Source organism: Chrysemys picta, chromosome 1 (genome assembly GCF_011386835.1).
Source record: "Chrysemys picta bellii isolate R12L10 chromosome 1, ASM1138683v2, whole genome shotgun sequence".
NCBI classification, from domain to species: Eukaryota; Metazoa; Chordata; order Testudines; family Emydidae; genus Chrysemys; species Chrysemys picta.
In genome coordinates, this window is record NC_088791.1 from 130,883,536 (window position 1) to 130,900,859 (window position 17,324).

General features: G+C 40.2%; 1 protein-coding gene across 8 annotated transcripts; it reads right to left on the minus strand.

Moving 5' to 3' along the window:
- Positions 1-690: 690 nt before the first annotated feature.
- On the minus strand, positions 691-17,105 carry PTHLH (parathyroid hormone like hormone). Of its 8 annotated transcripts, none has more exons than XM_024109294.3 (4): positions 15,721-17,105; positions 12,460-12,582; positions 5,945-6,367; positions 691-1,196 (listed from the first exon to the last, which is right to left on the minus strand). In XM_024109294.3, exons 1-4 carry the CDS (start codon positions 15,726-15,728, stop codon positions 1,187-1,189), a joined length of 564 nt encoding a protein of 187 aa, XP_023965062.1. In that variant the 5' UTR covers positions 15,729-17,105; the 3' UTR covers positions 691-1,186. The 8 variants fall into 8 exon arrangements, with proteins under 8 accessions (XP_023965062.1, XP_005290153.1, XP_023965063.1 ...); XM_005290096.4 differs by having other exon boundaries at positions 15,387-16,120; XM_024109295.3 differs by having other exon boundaries at positions 15,372-15,733.
- Between the last annotated feature and the right edge of the window lie 219 nt (positions 17,106-17,324).

The following is a 17,324-nucleotide window of genomic DNA, read 5'->3' on the forward strand; positions in this document are numbered from 1 at the left end:
GCTACACACTGTCAGGGAATGGCAAGCTCTCGGAGGTTAGTGAAACAACAATTTATAACTCTAATAATATTTAATCATGGATCTCATTTTTTCCTATACAAGGAGCAGCCCACTGTTCTAATTTATCCCTTCCCAGCCTCCCTGGTTCCACTCCACAGAGATCATCATGGTAGCTCAAAGACTATTGGGCTAACGAGTCTGACACAAACTAGTGCAAAGAACTTGCAATAATAGCCATGAGCTTGTTGTTGCTCTGACTCTTTGGTTCTTTATCCTTAATCCCCTCATCCACTACAGGAATCTCTCTCTTTGTATTGTAGATGGATCAGTCATTAGGCAACTAATCTGGATTGGCCCAACCCTACAAGGTTCTGGATATCTCCTGCTATATGCTGAGTAATCTGATCTGCTAGTAAAGTCAATGGGAGCTGAGGTTGGCGCGTCACTTCTTAAACGCCACTGGCTTTATTCTGTGCCCTCAGGTTGTTCAGCCACTTAGCTGATTTGAAACAGAGCACTGGAACAAAATATGTTCTAAGTGATTTTTAACTAAAAGCTAATGTGAAAATGTTGGAGCTTGAACCAATGTAAACATATTAAATGTAAGACCATTTTCAAATGTAGTAAAGAAAAAAATCACACAGTGTTCCATCTCCTGAAATTCCTAAAGGATACATTTCTCCTTCTGAGTCATGGTTTCATAAGATTATATTTTATTAAACATTCTTTACAAATTTTAAAATATTGCTATTTTACATGCACAGAGGAAAATCAGTTGAACAATTGTTCATAGGCATCCATTTAAAATCAACCACAAAAGAGGAACACTTTCTTATTATGTCAGTTATTAATGTACTTGATATGTATATCTAAAGTGCATTATGTTACAAAATATATATATGTATAGAAAAGTCAGCAGCACCAAGATACTTTAACAAAATAAATACACCATTCAACAAAATAAATTATGGTAAATGTGACAATAATAATTGACTTAGCCTTAGCCAAAAAAAAAAAAAAAAAAAATTCACAATAGCCAAATGTGCAGTTTCAGAGAGCAATGGGGGAGGCGGCTTTATTTCAATGCATTTACAATATTTACAGATAATAAATATTTCTAATACTTTCCATGTGTTCACTATTACAGAATACTGCAATATGTTTTCCAAAGATCTCAACTGAAAATTCAACGCCTCCTGCAAAGAAAGAGGGGGGAGGGGGGACACAAAGGGGGGAAAAAATTAAATTTCCCTGAAAATAAATGGACACAAGATTAATGGTAACAGTTCCACAAGTAATATAGGGTGTGCCTTGCTATTAAATAGCCCCTCTAGGAAAAGCTGATTAATAACATTGAGCTATTAGATTTCTTCTTTTAAGTGTCTACAGTTCTTTCAATGCAATTAAACTAGCGATGCAAGGAACTGCACACTGCTTTCACGCAGCTAAGTCTGTATCATCTGCAGCTGTCTACTCACAGAAGTAGGAAGAAGCTTCTGCTTCATTTAGGCCCTGATTCAGAAAGGTACTTAAGCACATGCATAAATACCACTCAAGTCAATCAGGCTACTTCGGAGCTGAAAGTTAGGCATAGTTTTAAGTAGTTTGCTGAACTGGGGCCATAAAGATCAGTTCAGATAACAGATTTTAAAAGCCCATATAAAACCAGCTGGAGGAATGAGAAAAATGGGCATTAAGGGCAAGGCTGAAAAGAAGCCCATCTTTAGCTAACATGCCCATTCTATTGCTTGAGCTTTGTTTCCTATGCTGCCTTTGTGATACCATGTTTACTATTGTCAGATACGTTCTACTGTTGTCATGTGGTCTGTCTTTACCACTGCTGGTGGACTATGAGCAACCATTGAACAAGGAATTATTTAATTGTGAGGTATGTATTTCTATGACATGAATTTTACTTTAGTACAATGTGTTCAGGACCTGATTCTGAAGAGACACTAGCTCCATTCACTGCACAAATCAATTGAATGGTTATTGAATTAAAGCTTTGGGAAAAATGAAGCTGCACCTTTGTGAGTCCAGGAGGAATCTAAAGGCCTGACCCTGAAAATGTTGAGCATTTTCTGTGAGGCTCTGAGCACCTTCAGCTTGTACCAAATTCAATGGGACTTGAAGGCATTCAGCACCTTGCAGGATCAAGCCTTAAGGTCAGGAATTGCTCTTCTGTACTTAATAGGTGCCACTGACAGACTGGTTTTTAATTCTATAATCCTCCCCCTTCACAGTGAATTCAAGAGGCTATAAGCAGTATCGCCTGCCACCCATTCTGTATCTTATTTATATTTTGTTTTGTTTTTTCCAATATTGATATTTTTCTAACAGTGGAAATGCTGCAGGGTTTTTCCTCTCTCACTGTGTGCAGTCCATTTCTGTAATTGTATGTTGGTTCCCTAGGAAACAACTATAGGATGGAATTTGATTGGCTGTGTTGACGGACTGATTGCCAAAGTTGTGGGTAGAGTTTCACATGGCAGACTTGTGTGGGTGTGAGACACAAAAAAAAGAGGAAATTCTTGACAATTTAAGGGGGTTTTATGTGCATAATGAAAGCAAGACTACATCTAATGTTAGGAGGTTAGACTTTTGAAAGGTTTCTTAGAAAATTAGGTACTAATAATTTAATTTAAGTGGAATGGGAATATAGTTGGGAGTGTTGTAAGAACAATTTTTTTTTTAAGTAACTGGAGTGGAAGTGTTAGCATGCATACATTTGTACTATATGTAAACTAATAATATTGATGTACATTGTATATTAATCACACAATTAATTGATTATATATGTGTGTCTTTACTATATATGTGTACTTTTAAAAATGGATTATGCTTTAGTTCTGGATTTAGCTTTTAGCCTTGAATTTAGAGTTCAAGTTGAACCACGAGTTAGGTATGGGTTTCATGGTACCAAAATCTTACAACTGCTCTCTGTGGTTTCTGACCTCAAATGTCAGAAATATTGCAAAATCAACTAATTTTGCAAGACTTTTCTCATATCGGGCTGCACTCCTACCAGAACTAGAAAGCAAGTCTCTTCCAGTTTTTGTTCTGATAGAACAAGGAGTAATGGTCTCAAGTTGCAGTGGGGGAGGTTTAGGTTGGATATTAGAAAAAACTTTTTCACTAGGAGGGTGATGAAGCACTGGAATGGGTTACCTAGGGAGGTGGTGGAATCTCCTTCCTTAGAGGTTTTTAAGGTCAGGGTTGACAAAGCCCTGGCTGGAATGATTTTAGTTGGGAATTGGTCCTGCTTTGAGCAGGGGGTTGGACTAGATAACCTCCTGAGGTCCCTTCCAACCCTGATATTCTATGATTCAGATCTGCGAGTTCAGCCAAACTGCAGTCATGCCTTCTTTCCCCACCAGCAGGGAGAGTTTGTGGCATATGAGCCCTCAGATCAGCTCTGTGCAACCGGAGGATTACCCTTATACAGAGGTGATTGTCCCTGAGCCAGCTAAACTGAGTTTACAGATGTGTTATGCCAATACTGCCACGCAAAGTGACTCTGGTGCCCTGGAGGCTTTGGCCCTCCTACCTAAAATGTGTAGGGAGAGGCAGGGGTTTGGATTTGAGATGCCAATTCAAACACAGGGCTTGCATATGTTTGTAAAGAATGACTTATGTTATTGAGTAAAAATGATGATGAATTATGTCATTTCCTGAATTAAAAATGATTAAACAAAAGGTTTCAGATTTCAAGTTGACAGCTGTTTTGATTTAAGGTGTAGAAATGATAACATCTGCCAGCTCACTTGGATAATTACAGATAAAGAGCATGTACTCGATTCTCAGAAACCAGAACTGCTGTGTGTTCTGTAAGGGAGGAATTGCAAACTGCTGTTTTATAACTTTCTTTTTATTTAATAAAATAAAATTAAAAAGCTAGCTTTTATAATTAAGTATTGCAAGTATACAATCCCTTCAAGACTCTATTCCTCTGCTAACATTGCAATAAGGGTAATCATGCCAAGAGACTAGGCCAAATCCACAATGTACTGTAAAGTTGAGCTTCCTTTAGGCATATAAGGACATTAGCAATTTAAAACTTAAACCAATAAAATCGATAGTGTAGTCTTTGTTGGATTTTATTTTAATACTACTCTTATCTCTGATGGGATCTGTAAATGAAATACAATCAAATGCTTTGGGAGTTTTAGCCCCATTACTTTAGTTTCTGTATAAGTGCGCATTTGAAGATAGGAGCTGTTTTTCAGCTATCCTAGCTCTGTAACATTTATTGCAACTTCTTAGATGTATCAAACATCTGATTGCATATGCCCTGGAACAGGCCTTTAAAGGGTATTTCTGAACTGCAGCGGGAAGGGGTGATTCCCCAGTATGGGTAGGCAGACTCAGGCTAGCTCAGCTTGAGCTAGTATGCTAAAAATAGTACTGTGGACATGGCAGCACTGGCAGAGACTCAGACTAGCTACCCAAGCTTGGACAGGGGATTGGGCAGGCTTGGACTCCAGCAGCTAGCCTTAGCCGCTGCTACTGTCGCTGCAGCCATGCTGCTATTTTTAGCAGGCCAGCTCAAACAGAGCTAGCGCAAGTCTGGCTGCCCTCACTGGGAATCACACCTCTTTGCTGCAGCGTAGCCATACTCTCAGTAACAATCAAAAGCAGCGCCAGTTACACCGCTTCTTCTTCGTAAAGTTCTGTTAACTACTGACTTGTCATTAAGTCTAAGGCCCAATCCCAAATTTCTTACTCTGGCCTAGATAAGGCCTGGTGCTGAATGCCAGGAACTCCCCTGACCTCAATTGGGAGTTGAGGACATGAGGCACCTAGCAGGACGGGTCCCAAAAAGATTAAATTAAGGTGCAGCTTTTTAATAAAACCCATGGTTAATGGCATCTCTCTTCAAATAATTTACTGTGAAGCAAATTGCTCTTTCGTGTCCATTGAGCCAAAAGTGAAGGGGAAGAGGTGAAGGGAGAAGAGTGTTATGTGTTTTCTTTTTAAATTCTTTTTGGAATTGAATGTTTCTGTTTGCCTTCTGTACACAAAGCTGTTCAAGCTCAAATCCAGACATGAGATGAGTGCAAGCGGGGCTGGCGGCTTAGGACACTTAGTAGAGAGACTCCAACTCACCATCGCCCTTAAAAACCTTCATTGTCATACATGGGGAAAACATGTCTCTCTCCAAGGGTAATGCTCAACATTTTTCAGCAGCAATGTAATTGTTTCTCAAGCTGGCAGAAAGATGGAGCTGAATTAAAAAGTCCTAATGGCAGGGAAAATTTTATGGCAAAAGGCTGGTCTGCACTGTTTGCAGATATTACTAAAAGAGAAACTTTCCGTGTTCTCCCCTAAGGTTAAACAGTAAAATGAAAAACTGTAAAGTAAGGGTAGGAAAGTTGCCAAGGAGCAAGGGGAAAAAAGCAAAGCTCTCCATTTTATGATGCAGAGCTTTAAGTAGAGCTCAAAGCTTTCAGTCTGCTGAGGCCTAAATATGAGACACAGATCTGAAACAGGGATACCAAAGTAAAAGCAGAGTAGGAAATTTTAATAGATGTGAGGTTCATTCCTTTGGCATAAATAACACTTTCTGTAACCTCAGTTTCACAAATCTCTGTGATAAGTAATTTACCATAATTACTACTGACAGAGTTGTCCAGAGTCTAGAGCAGGGTATTGGGAGTCATGAGACCTGAGTTCTAGTCTTTGCCCTGCTGGTGAATCACTGTGTGAGTCATGGGCAAGTTGCTTAACTTCTGTACCTCAGTTTCCCCCGCTGTAAAATGGGAATAACACTTACCTTTGTAAAGTGCTTTGTGGTTGCACAACATTTTGAAATGTCCTAAAAATTGTTATTAATTTATATATTATAAAATTCCAGATTTGTGTGAGGCAGAGGTAAAATGTAACAATTCCAATAAATAAACAAAATATATGGCGTGTCTCCCTGGTAAGGATAAAGCATGATTACCTTAAATTGTGATCATGTGTAGTACCAGAGATGTCCAAGAGGGGGACCCCTTCATTTCCATTACCAGACCCTCTAGAATTTGGCCATGCTGAGCGGGTTCGCCTCTTTTTCTTTTCTTGTTCCTTGCGTTTTCCAGGCTTTGGTTTCTTCTTCTTTCCCGATGTCTTCAGGGGCTGCTCTTTGTATGTCTGAGCTTTGTTTGTCTCCTGAGTTAGGTATTTACCCTCATCTTCACTGCCACATCGGACAGGGTAGTTCTTTGTGTTAGTCGGAGGCTTAGGGTTTGGAGAAACTTCTGAAGTAGCCCGGATCTCTGCTGTGTTAACACCTTCAATGAGATTTTGAAGGAAGATCCTCCTTCGTAGATCTTGGATAGACTTCCCTTTGTCATGCAGTAGCTGATGCTCTGATACAGCTCTTTTGCTAAAAGAAAAAGAGCAGGGAGAAAAAGATATTTTATAATTTCATTATCAGCCAAAACTTGGCAAAACTCATCTCTCCTCTGGCAGCTGTAGCCACAGTGAGCAGTGAACCAACTTTCCAGCTCTTAGTGTACCTTGCTAATTCAATGCTGGAGCAATTTCTTGTCAGAGTAGCTGTTCCCTGCAGAGAGGGAAAGGACCTAAGCCAGTAATAATTCTCTGTGGACCCATCACACACCACTGGACCTGTGGGTGGATTAGTCAATGCTCTGTTCTAGGAAAGCATTTCTTAATGGTACAAGGCATTCTATCTAGGCACTAAAACAAGGAAGGCAGTTGCCAAAGTTAGGAAAAGAAGGGAACCAGATAATGGAGCGCTGCAATCACATAAAAAAGGGAATAATAAACATCCGCAGTGAAACCTGAACCTCTTTTTATGCAGCATTGTTTTAATAACTTTCTTCTGCTCCATCATATACTTTAAAAAAATACACTTATTGAAACTTAAAAGTAAGGTGTGTAACTGCTGGTATTTTCTTTATGGCAAAATTTTCAAACTTGAGTGCCTAAAATTTAGGCAACCTATAACCATATTTAGACACCTAAACAAGTGGCTTGACGTTCAGAAATTGTGAGCACCTAGCAGCTCCCATTTACTTCAGCCAATACTAGATATGGATTTAAGTGGATTTAGGAAGCCAAGTTTGAAAATTTTGACCTGAATTTCTGGTGTTCTATATTTTCTCTTGTGCATTGTGCCAGTCCATTTCTGTGGTTCCCCTCACCCTTTTCTTTGCATGTCTGTTCCTTATGATTCTTCCCTGACATTCTTCTAAAGCTCCTATATTTGTCCCTTTTTATTGTTCATTGTGGCTGACATTTTGGTTCATTGGAACTCTTAACCTATATCTGTTTTTGAGGAGTTGGGAGATGATTTAACTGGAAGCCCTGCCAATGTTTCATACTTGGCTAACAAGGTATGGTCATCAGAAACCTTTGAGAATGGATGGTCCAAGAGCTGTCTAGCCAATGAATAACCATGAAAAAATACATATTTTTTCCTTAATGCAGGGTGGATGCCCCCCTGCACTGTGAACCACAAAAGCATATGAGGTGGGCTTATAGTTATGTTCCCATGACTGCTAAAACCCATAGTCCTTCCAGCTTGCTTTACCTCAGTGTGCTGAGACGGGCTATGCATCCTCTTTTATTGTATCAGGGTGCTACCTGTGATTGGACCCACTCTAACCAAAGAAAATGAATTAATTGCCTTGCCTTGCCTGTTGTACAGTAATTTCGTCTGTAGCTGATGCAGTTTCTGAATATGGATGAGCAGGGAGAAGACCGATAACTGTCTCAGAGAATATTCACCCCAACTATCCTACTATACTGTGGAGTTTCAAAATGTGGTGCGGTATAACTATACACCAAATGATTGAGCGAGGTCTGTAATTTGTTATCTTCAGTCCCTTGTGAGCTGGCTGTCATATGTTGTGGCCTTCCAATGTAGTCAATACTAGAGCTGTTTGGAAGTTAGCAGCTTCACGTAGTAGAAGTTTGAGAGCATCTCCTTTGCTTTTTATCCATGTAGATCATCACACCCTGAGTTTTGGGTTCAAATGATCCCAAATCTCAAAGTGAAATTCAGTTCAAAATGCCAACTTTTCCTGGCTCCACAATAACATTATGAATTGATCATTATTTTGCTGCAAAGCTATATATTGGGTATATTTGCTCAACACGGGTCCTAGATTTGCTCAAAAGAGTCAAGTAAGTCTTTTGTTAAACATTCTGAGTTTCAAGAAACCTGTAGCCAGGTGAGTTTCAGGGGACTTGTGATTTTTGTGCAAGTAGATCATACTTTTCCATTGAACACTTCTAAGCAAAAATAACATGGCCTGATACTGAGTTGGTGTAAAGGGACACCGCTTCATTCACTTCTGTGGAGCTGCAATCATTTACACTGGCTCAGGATCTGGCCTATCAGAAAAAATATGTAATCAGTAATCATCCATTCTGCAAAACTCTTCCTGTGATGCTACTCCAATCCTTCTAATGGCCTATATCAGGTACATACCCACAGTCACTCTGATGCTCTGTCTTGTACACCTTACTTCATAGCCATAACCAGCAAAGGTTGGCTACTAATTACCTCCTTGCTTAGATCAATCTGACTTGCAAATGTCAAATGTTAAAACCAGCATCGTGTGCTGATCTGACTGTGGCAAACTTCTGTCATGTTTCTCAATCTGTCCACTGTGACTCACATTACTTTACTTTACTAACTAAAGAACTGTATTTTCCCAGGATGCTTTCATGGGAAATGTAGTTATCATTCCACCCTCCTCATTTATAAAAAGCATACAAAATCTTAGTGCTTTACTGAGTTTAAAATAGTATGCCTCATATGAAAAGCTTTCCTACTGCCTCTTATAAAATACCAGGGATAATTGCTTTTATCACAGAACACAAAGCTGCCTTAATCCTCTACTGTATATTTAGTCAATTTACTTACTGTTACAAAATCTTGAATCTTAAAATCTTGTTATTAAGAACTCTTGATTGAAAAGTAATTCCATTTTACATAGATAATCTAAACCTAGAGTACACACAATACAACCAAGCATTACAAGACCCACTTCTTATTTGAGTATAGATTTCCATTATAATCCATGAATTGACATGCGGATGGATGCAGTGCCAGGAAGGGGTGGGTTTCAATTTAAATGTCTGTCTGATATTTAGCATGCAAATCTGGCCCCAAACAACATTCTGCTGTTCCACGCGACTGTATAATATTACTCAGAGTTATATTTCACATGACTTTTATTACCCAGCCAGACTTGAAGATTACATTTTGTCTCCCAGTTTCCTTTGGGAAATTTCTGTTTCACAATATACAAAGTGAAAAATATGTAGCAAATATAAATCTCCTCCCCCCCCCATTACCAACCCCAACCTACTGCTCAAGTAACTCCTTTGTTTGTAAACCCAAGGAAAACAACTTGCTGAAGAAGGTTCATGTACGAAAGTCCTTTAGAGAAGTGTCCCATAACACAGGTACAGGTATCAACAATGTGATGAAAAGTTCCCATCTTTCCCCTCCCCCCTCCTCATCATTCACAGTAAGGAAAGTGGTGGAGTCTTAAATGTGTGTATTCAGTTACTGGTATTAGTTGTATATGACAAATAACTTATTTACAAGAAAAAATTTGTAGTACTAGCAAGCAACACAGTTAGGAAATATTAGGATGTTAGGGATAGGATGACCCACTAGAGGTCCCTTCCATCCTTCTATGAAATATGCTTCTCACTGAAAGGAAAACAGTCTGACCCCAAACCAAATGCAGTAAATGTTAAGCTAACATGTGGGTAAGCACTTTTGAGAGAAAGATGTAGATCATGGTTTCTGTTTGCCCAAAGTGCCCAGACGAATTATTGTATACAAGAACGTTCTATATACCTATGTAGCTAACTAATCTTATGTCTCATTATGGAAAAAAGTACTTAGGCTTAAATACTACGAATCCAGGACTTGTGAACATTCTGATTTCCAAAATGTTACTTTTGGGTCACTATTCTCCCCCCCCCCCCATTCATTCTTCTTAGGAAGTTGTTTTTTTTTTTTTAATCTTGTGTTAGTAGCAAAGAGTCAACTTTCTGTCTCAAGTTTTTTAAATTAAATCATTCATTATTGAATCATTATCGTACTGCAATGTTCATTTGGGGCCTGATTCCAAGCTCATCTAAATCAGTGGAAAGATTTCAATTGGCTCTGGATCTAGCCCTTAAGGAGGTATCCTGCCACGGGCTGAGTGCCCTCAGCTCTCGTTGACTCCACTGGGAGTTGAGGTGCTCAGCCCATCTCAGAAGTGAGCGCACCGTTTATGCTAAGGGAAAAATATTTGAAACTAGGGTGACCAGATGTCCCGATTTTATAGGGACAATCCTGATATCTGGGGCTTTTTCTTATATAGGCTCCTATTACCCCTGCATGCCCTGGCCCGATTTTTCACACTTGCTGTCTGGTCACCCTATTTGAAACAGACTTGGAGATGTGGTGATGCAATGTCTAGGCATGCTGATAAAAATATCTAATTTCTCTTTGAGTCATTGCTTGTTTTCCAGAAACTTCTTTAACAGCTAAAACATTTGTATAACATTTAATGGGCCCTGCAATCTGTACTCAGGCAAACTTCCCATTGGTTTCAATGGGAGGTTTGCCTGCATAAGAACTGCAGAATGGGGCCTATGCTTTAGTTCTTTTTGGCTATAATAATGTGTCTAATTTCATCTACTACTGATTTAAGCCCTCACTGGAAACCTATGTCTATACTTGAAGCGAGTTATTAACCATTAGCTCTAGGAATGGTTTGTGGTGATATTAAAACAGGGTGTATGTTTGCATGTGGTGTTGGTGTTTGTGCTGTACCCACAAACAAAACTACATGAATGCCACTGACTGACAGCTAAATAGTTTCTTGAGTACGTTTTATGTGCTATACAAAAAGGGAATCAAGAAAAGCTTTTTGACAACTTAGCACCTATTTTTTCATCCCATGATTTGGAGGGTGGAGGAAAACAGGAAGGGATGTATTTAATCTTGGCATATATAAGTACTGTACTCAAAAAGATAACAGGTATTTCTTATCAAATCTTAATTTAAGCAAAAGTTGGCTCAGTTCCAATTCAAAGATTCTTAGCCAAGGGAATCGAGTATTTAACTGTGCTTTATTTTTTATTTACATGAATCCACACATGGATTCTCTGCACAGCTGATGAGAATAAAATGGTTTCAAAACAAAACACAAAATAGTTCAAGGGTAGTTTGCAGCAGTGCAAACTATACACTGTAGCTTTATCATCAGTACAATGAACACAATTTGCCCTAGGAGGTTTATAATAGACTTCCATTTGGTGCCAAAGTTCAGACATGTCTCAAGTCATTTCACTTAGGGGATTTATTTGATAATAGAGGAAATGATATACGGAACACTTGTCCTGAAATACATACATGAGCACTTATAAGGAAACCCTTTTGAAGTTGATTACATGTACAGTATGTGACATTTTCCTCTAAACATTCTTGACAGGGTTTTCTAATTCATTCTCTCTCTCCGGTCTGACTCTTGCTTCTGAACGGGATAGAAACGTCAAGTCTTGTCAGCTGCCTTTTAACCCTTTGACACCTCCCCCCCCCCCCCCACTGTACAGCTTGAAGTGTTCCTGCCATAAAATATCTGATACAGATCAGTTAACTAAATGTCTACAGAGAGTAAGTAACATAGCTACATGTGTAGGCTATTGATCTAGATCACTTTTGTGGTTTCTTTTCTAGACTTAGCATCGTTATATCTATGTTGATGATTACTGAAGGGATAAGGGGGTCATTTCCTGAGCAAAATATCTCCAATCAGATAGATGGCAATCTACAAAATGCTTCTGTCTCTAGGTCAGTTATTTGGCTCCAACTGATGAAATTATTACAAAGTGGCACAAGTCCAAAGAAAATATTTCTATATTTAATTTTTATTATATTCCCGTCTACCATATCTCTTTCTTGAGCTCTATCAATACCTGTACTGGATCTACACTAATACAGACATATTGACATTCCAGTATATAATCTACACTTGTTAGGTTAAAATAACCTCTCTCGTTTAAAAAAAACCTCTCTCATTTGTCTGTCGTGGTGTGAGTAGATCTACATCCAATCATCCGTATGTCTGGCTGTTTATATACACTTCGGCTCCTCAGGTTAAAGCACACTTTTTTCCTAAGTGTCTTATAAAGTCAGGGAGAATTGAAAAGTGCTGTAAATCCCTTGTAATTAATTAAAGTGGGTGAGCCTATAAACTGTTCTTTATCTATTGCTTAACCAAAACTGATTGTGAAATACCTGGTCCAGGTAATTCTGAAGCCACTCCGGTAAAGAACTCCAGCAGATAACAGAAAAATGCAATTGCTAGAGCGCTTGGAACATACAGGGAGCCCCGTTGCAAGCTGTAACATTACGATAGCTGTATACACAGACAGATTTCTCACCCCTCCCCCCCCCCCCTCCCCAGTAATCAGAGTCAGAAAGAAACTTACAGTCTGCGGCTGGTCCCCTCTAGTGATCTCCCATAACAGGGGACAGAATAACTCAGCAGGAAGACTGCGAAACTCCAATGCTGGAACAGTTTAGTGACCATTGTATCCTCTCGGTCTTGGAACCTGCAACGAAAGGAAAATGAGTCCAGTGATACATACTCCGGCTTCTTTCTAAAATAGCAGCTGCTGAGGACTACACCATCTCCTCCGAAGTCGCAAAAGAAAAACAAACTTTCTTGACTCTCGGCAGCTCTCACTTCTTAGAGATCAGCTGCTCCAAACTTTGTGAGCGCGCTCTCTCTCCCTCTCTCCAAAAATAATCAGAGGCAATTCCTCTCTTAAATACTAATAAAAATGAACTGGTTTGTATATGAATCGGGCTAAGGAGTGTGTTTACATGTCTCCCATAGCAATGTTTAATTAATCTGGCAAGCTGCTATCTCGGGGGTTTGTGTTACAGGGCAAACCCTCTTTTCAGAGAGGGGGGAAAATTCCTCAACTCATCTATTTTTTTTCCCAAACCAAGAGTATTTTCTTCTCTGTACAGATGGGGAGAGCGAGAGAGAGACCGACTTGTATATACATCCAGCTATTATACCTCTTCTAAAGCCAGGTTCAGGTCTTGCTGCTTCCGGAAAGTTTGGGTCCACACTGAGAAAAGGAACCTGAACTCAGGCAAAGTGTGTGTTGTCTATCTGGAAAGCCAGAGAGGTCTAATAGGAGCAGAAGCAGCAGGGAAGGCTTAGAGGCTGGAAAGCATGCTTGGCTGTGCAGGTTGGAGCAGAGCTGGAGCTGAGCTGGGCTTGGAATGTTCACACGCTCTGGAGGCAGCCGCTGGGAAACCTGCTGGAGGAGTCAGTGACTGCAAAGAGATGGCGCCCTAGGAACATGTGCAGAGGGCGCCCAGTACGGGATACTAACAGCCAAAAAAAAAAAAAGAGAGAGAGAGAGAGGGAGATTTCAACCCTCCCCGAGATCGGGATCAAGAGAAGAAAACACCAGACCACACAACGCACACGCCAACCCAGTCCACTCACATTCCCTGAAGCAGAGTTGGTTTCTCTCCCTTTTTCACCACTGGACCAGCAGCGTGTCTCCCCTACTGCAGCACGCTGCAAAGGAGGTGTCTCCCTCAGTGGGTCACTTCCAGATCAAAACCAGCCGCCTCGCTTGAGATTAACTGTGCCTTTCCTCTCACAACCTACCGTCGTTTACTGCCGTCCACCTATTCCCTGGAGGGCTGGTTCCTAACAACTGTAAGTGTAGGCTAGCAAAGGGGACACACACTCTCTCTCTCTCTCTCTCTGTGGCCGCGGAAGCTGCTGGCCAGGGGGGAAAAAAATCGTGGAGCGTTTCTCCTCTCCTTTCTCAGCGAATAGCCCCACTTGGGCGTTGAAGGGATCTGAGTCACTGTGCCTTGAAGTGAGAGGCTCAAAGCCCCGCGGTGCGACCTTCATTTGTGAGACACAGCTTTGGTTTGGAGCAGTAGTTGTGGCTCCTTTCCTTGCTCCTCAGCACAGCTGTGAACAGCTGGCGCCCGTCCAGAACCCCTCGTACATACTTTCTAACCCGTTGCCAGCTGACGGGTTTATACCCTTGGTGGCCTAGCTGCTCTTTCTTCCAGCCAGGGAGTTCCAAAAACTGGTTAGAAAAAAGTCACCTGGGAGAACTGTCTCACACGCTGTCACTTCAATCAGACATCACCCCAGCTGAGTGAACAACAGAATTTTCCATCACAAGGAAACACTTATGTAAAACCAAAGGTAACACAATCCATCCCTTTATACAGCCGAGTTGCGCAAGAAACTACCCCGGGCTATTCTAAAGTAATCGATACTACAGTGACTATATATAGAAAAATCTGTTTTTCTTAATGTTGTAAATAAAATAATTTGTATCTGACACAGTTATCTTCTGAGGAACTTTATAGCATGCCAGGATTATCTCTCGCTGTCTTACTCCGCCTTTTAACATAACGGGGGCGTTATGCTGGCGAAATAAACAGTTGGGGTATATGATCCGAATTTAAGTAGCACCCTGATAGCGTAATGTTCTCAGATCCCCAAACCACTGCAGCGTGCAACTTTGTATACAGCATCCAGCAAACCCCCCCGCCCCCGCATCTCTCTCTAGGATGGCTTCGAATTTTCATCACTTCTCAGGGTTTGTTTTTCAATGCTTCTTTAAACTTCTTCCTTGTTTAGTTTACCTTTTTCCTAAAGCCCTCGAGTTTGGAGTTTAAGGATTTCCACAAACGCATAGAACGGGCAAGTTAAACCTGCTTGCATGGTACAAGAGATACTACCGTCCCCACCACTAGGAGTCGATCCACAGAAGTGTCATTAGTTCAATTCACTGATTTATTATTATAAATTCTTTCCAAACTGCTTCACAAGCTTTAACGTAATATTAAGATATTTTTAAAATATAAAAATACCTTTTCTATAGCAAATTAAATTACAAATAGACCATTTTATACCTGCAGGTTGTTTTACATTTAAAACGATATTTGCTTCCATAATAAAACAGCTCAACTACTTAGCCAAGTTTCATACCACACGAGCAAATAAAACCGAAAATGAAAAGGGCTGAAATTGAAATCATGCTGGAAACATTAAATGGCTTATGCTGTAAATAAAGTCACTATACACTTGGTAGGCTATAAATTAAAATGTATAATTAATAGGCTACTTTGATTTACATTGCCCTTTCCACTAATTAAACAATAATTGTGACCCACCTCAAATCCCCACTCCCAAACACACATAAGTCTACTGCTGGTGTTAATGGCAAAACATCTATCAAATATTTTTAGAATTTCCTCTCCCCCACAAATTAAAAAAAAAAATCCTCGTACAGACTCAGGAAAAATAAATAGCCTTTATAAACTTGGAATACTGAAGTTTCCTCACAATTTATTACTTCACCTTTTCCTTGAGTTACAGTCTTCTGTGCCTTTCAGAGATCACCCTGGCCAAAAAGAGGTTGATCTTCTTAGCAATCGCTTCCACAACTAGTTTCTATCTTTTTTTTTTAAAGTGAAATAAATCAAAAATGCAACTGACTTAAAAAAAATCCCGCCCTAGGAGCTTTTATTCTGCACCTAACATACTAAAGTAAAACGAAGGATTTTAAAAGCAGGTGCTTCCTTCCCTTGTTGCTCTTGTTATTATCAAGGAACAGGAGCTTCTCCTCTTAATATATATAGAGAGAGACCCTTTTCCCGTACTGAAAAGAATAACTTGTGACATCATAGCCTACCTTCCCATTTACTGAGTAATCATCCCTGCTTCAATAGGGCTGGAAATACATGACTTAAATCCTAGGGCTCCTAAAGTTTTGTTAATGCTCAAAGAATGGAGAAGTGCCAAGAAGGCTTGGTCTTTAGCAAGGCATAGGCAGGCACGCACTCAGCACCTTTTAGCCCATAGCAGGACTGGGAGTCGATGACTCGATGGTATCTGTTCTACAGCACCTGGTATGGTACTGGCTGAGTTATGTGCCACCTACACGAATGCCTAGCCCGTGAGCAAATTCTAACCTCCCCCAGTATCGTCCCATCCCAAGTCTCAGCCCTGTCTTGCAACAACGCTGAGAGGAAATTTTGTGAGTGTATACGTCTGGCTTCTGCCTCCTTCCTCCCTTAAACTTATGCTGAGCGTCTGTTCCTGCCTTCTGTGAGAAGCCATCTATTAAAGTGTCTATGGTACTGAATGATTTTCGATCTCAGGAATGTTCTTTATCTCACTGGCATTTCGTGTTGAAATCCATCCCTTCCGAGAATGTGGCTTCGCAATATATAGTAGATGCACTTTTATGGCTTTCCTAGTTGCCTTAGGACAGCAGCGGACCCAGGTTTATTCAGAACAATAACCACCAAGATCTAATGATATAGCATAGACGTAGACAGGAATAAAAGAGGCTGTTATAAACACCCCACCAAAGACCCAGTGAAAATGACCAAAGGAGAACATCTGAGTAACCCTTGCCTGTGCTCCACGAGGAAATACCAGAGCACACGTTTACCTTTCATTTGTTTAACTCTTACTAGGGAAAAGGTGTGCTGCAGGGCTAAGCAGCAATCCGGTTTTTTCAGGCAACGAGGACAGATAAAACGATAATTTTAGGCAGAGCATTCAAGCCATCCTGAAAAAGTGTCTTTAGCTAACCAGCTAAAGCCCCGGAGACAGTTAAAGCCTTTTTTTGGTGCACAAATCTTATCACATTAAAAAAAATATTTCCCCTTCCCATGTCAAAGACAAACGTTTGGAAAGATGCTCTTGAATAATTCTGCTTGCCTATGTCCCGATTTTCCATACACATGGACATAAATCAACTTTCCCAAAAAGAAGTTGGCCTGTGAATATTGCTAAAAAAACTGGTATCCTGGAAGAAAATAACTGTTCCAGTTTAGTCACTTAATTACTGGTGTGAAAAAGGTCCATAGCCTGGAAAAGGGTGGGTGATGGAACCCACTTACTAGGGGACTGTCTCTGCTCTTCTTTTTCTTCTTTTTTTTTCCCAATGCATTGGGGGGAAGGGGAGGGATATAGAACCATCTCCGCAGCCTGAAGGAGGACAGTCGCTTCGAGTAAGTTTTTCCCCTAATATAGTTCAGGAATGAACTTCAATTAGACTCAAAGAACCTAAGAAAACAGGAGGGACAGGTTCAGTTAATATGATTTGCGTTATAATTATACCCTTGGAGAAAGAAAGGAAAGAAAAAGAGTTGATACTCGCCTTTAAAAGCATGGTAAATTAGGAGCATTACAAGCTTAACAGCCTTCACCTTTTGGGTTTGAAGTTCAGCACATATCCTCTCATTTTATTCGCAGCTCTGTCAATTTTCCGTGCCAGGACTCTAT

Bases quoted from the DNA above. Each gene is read 5' to 3' on its own strand.
- PTHLH (XM_024109294.3), bottom strand. The intron at 6,368-12,459 runs GTAAGTTTCTTT...TTTTTCTTTTAG, and splicing joins GAGGGGACCAGCCGCAGACT to CAAAAGAGCTGTATCAGAGC.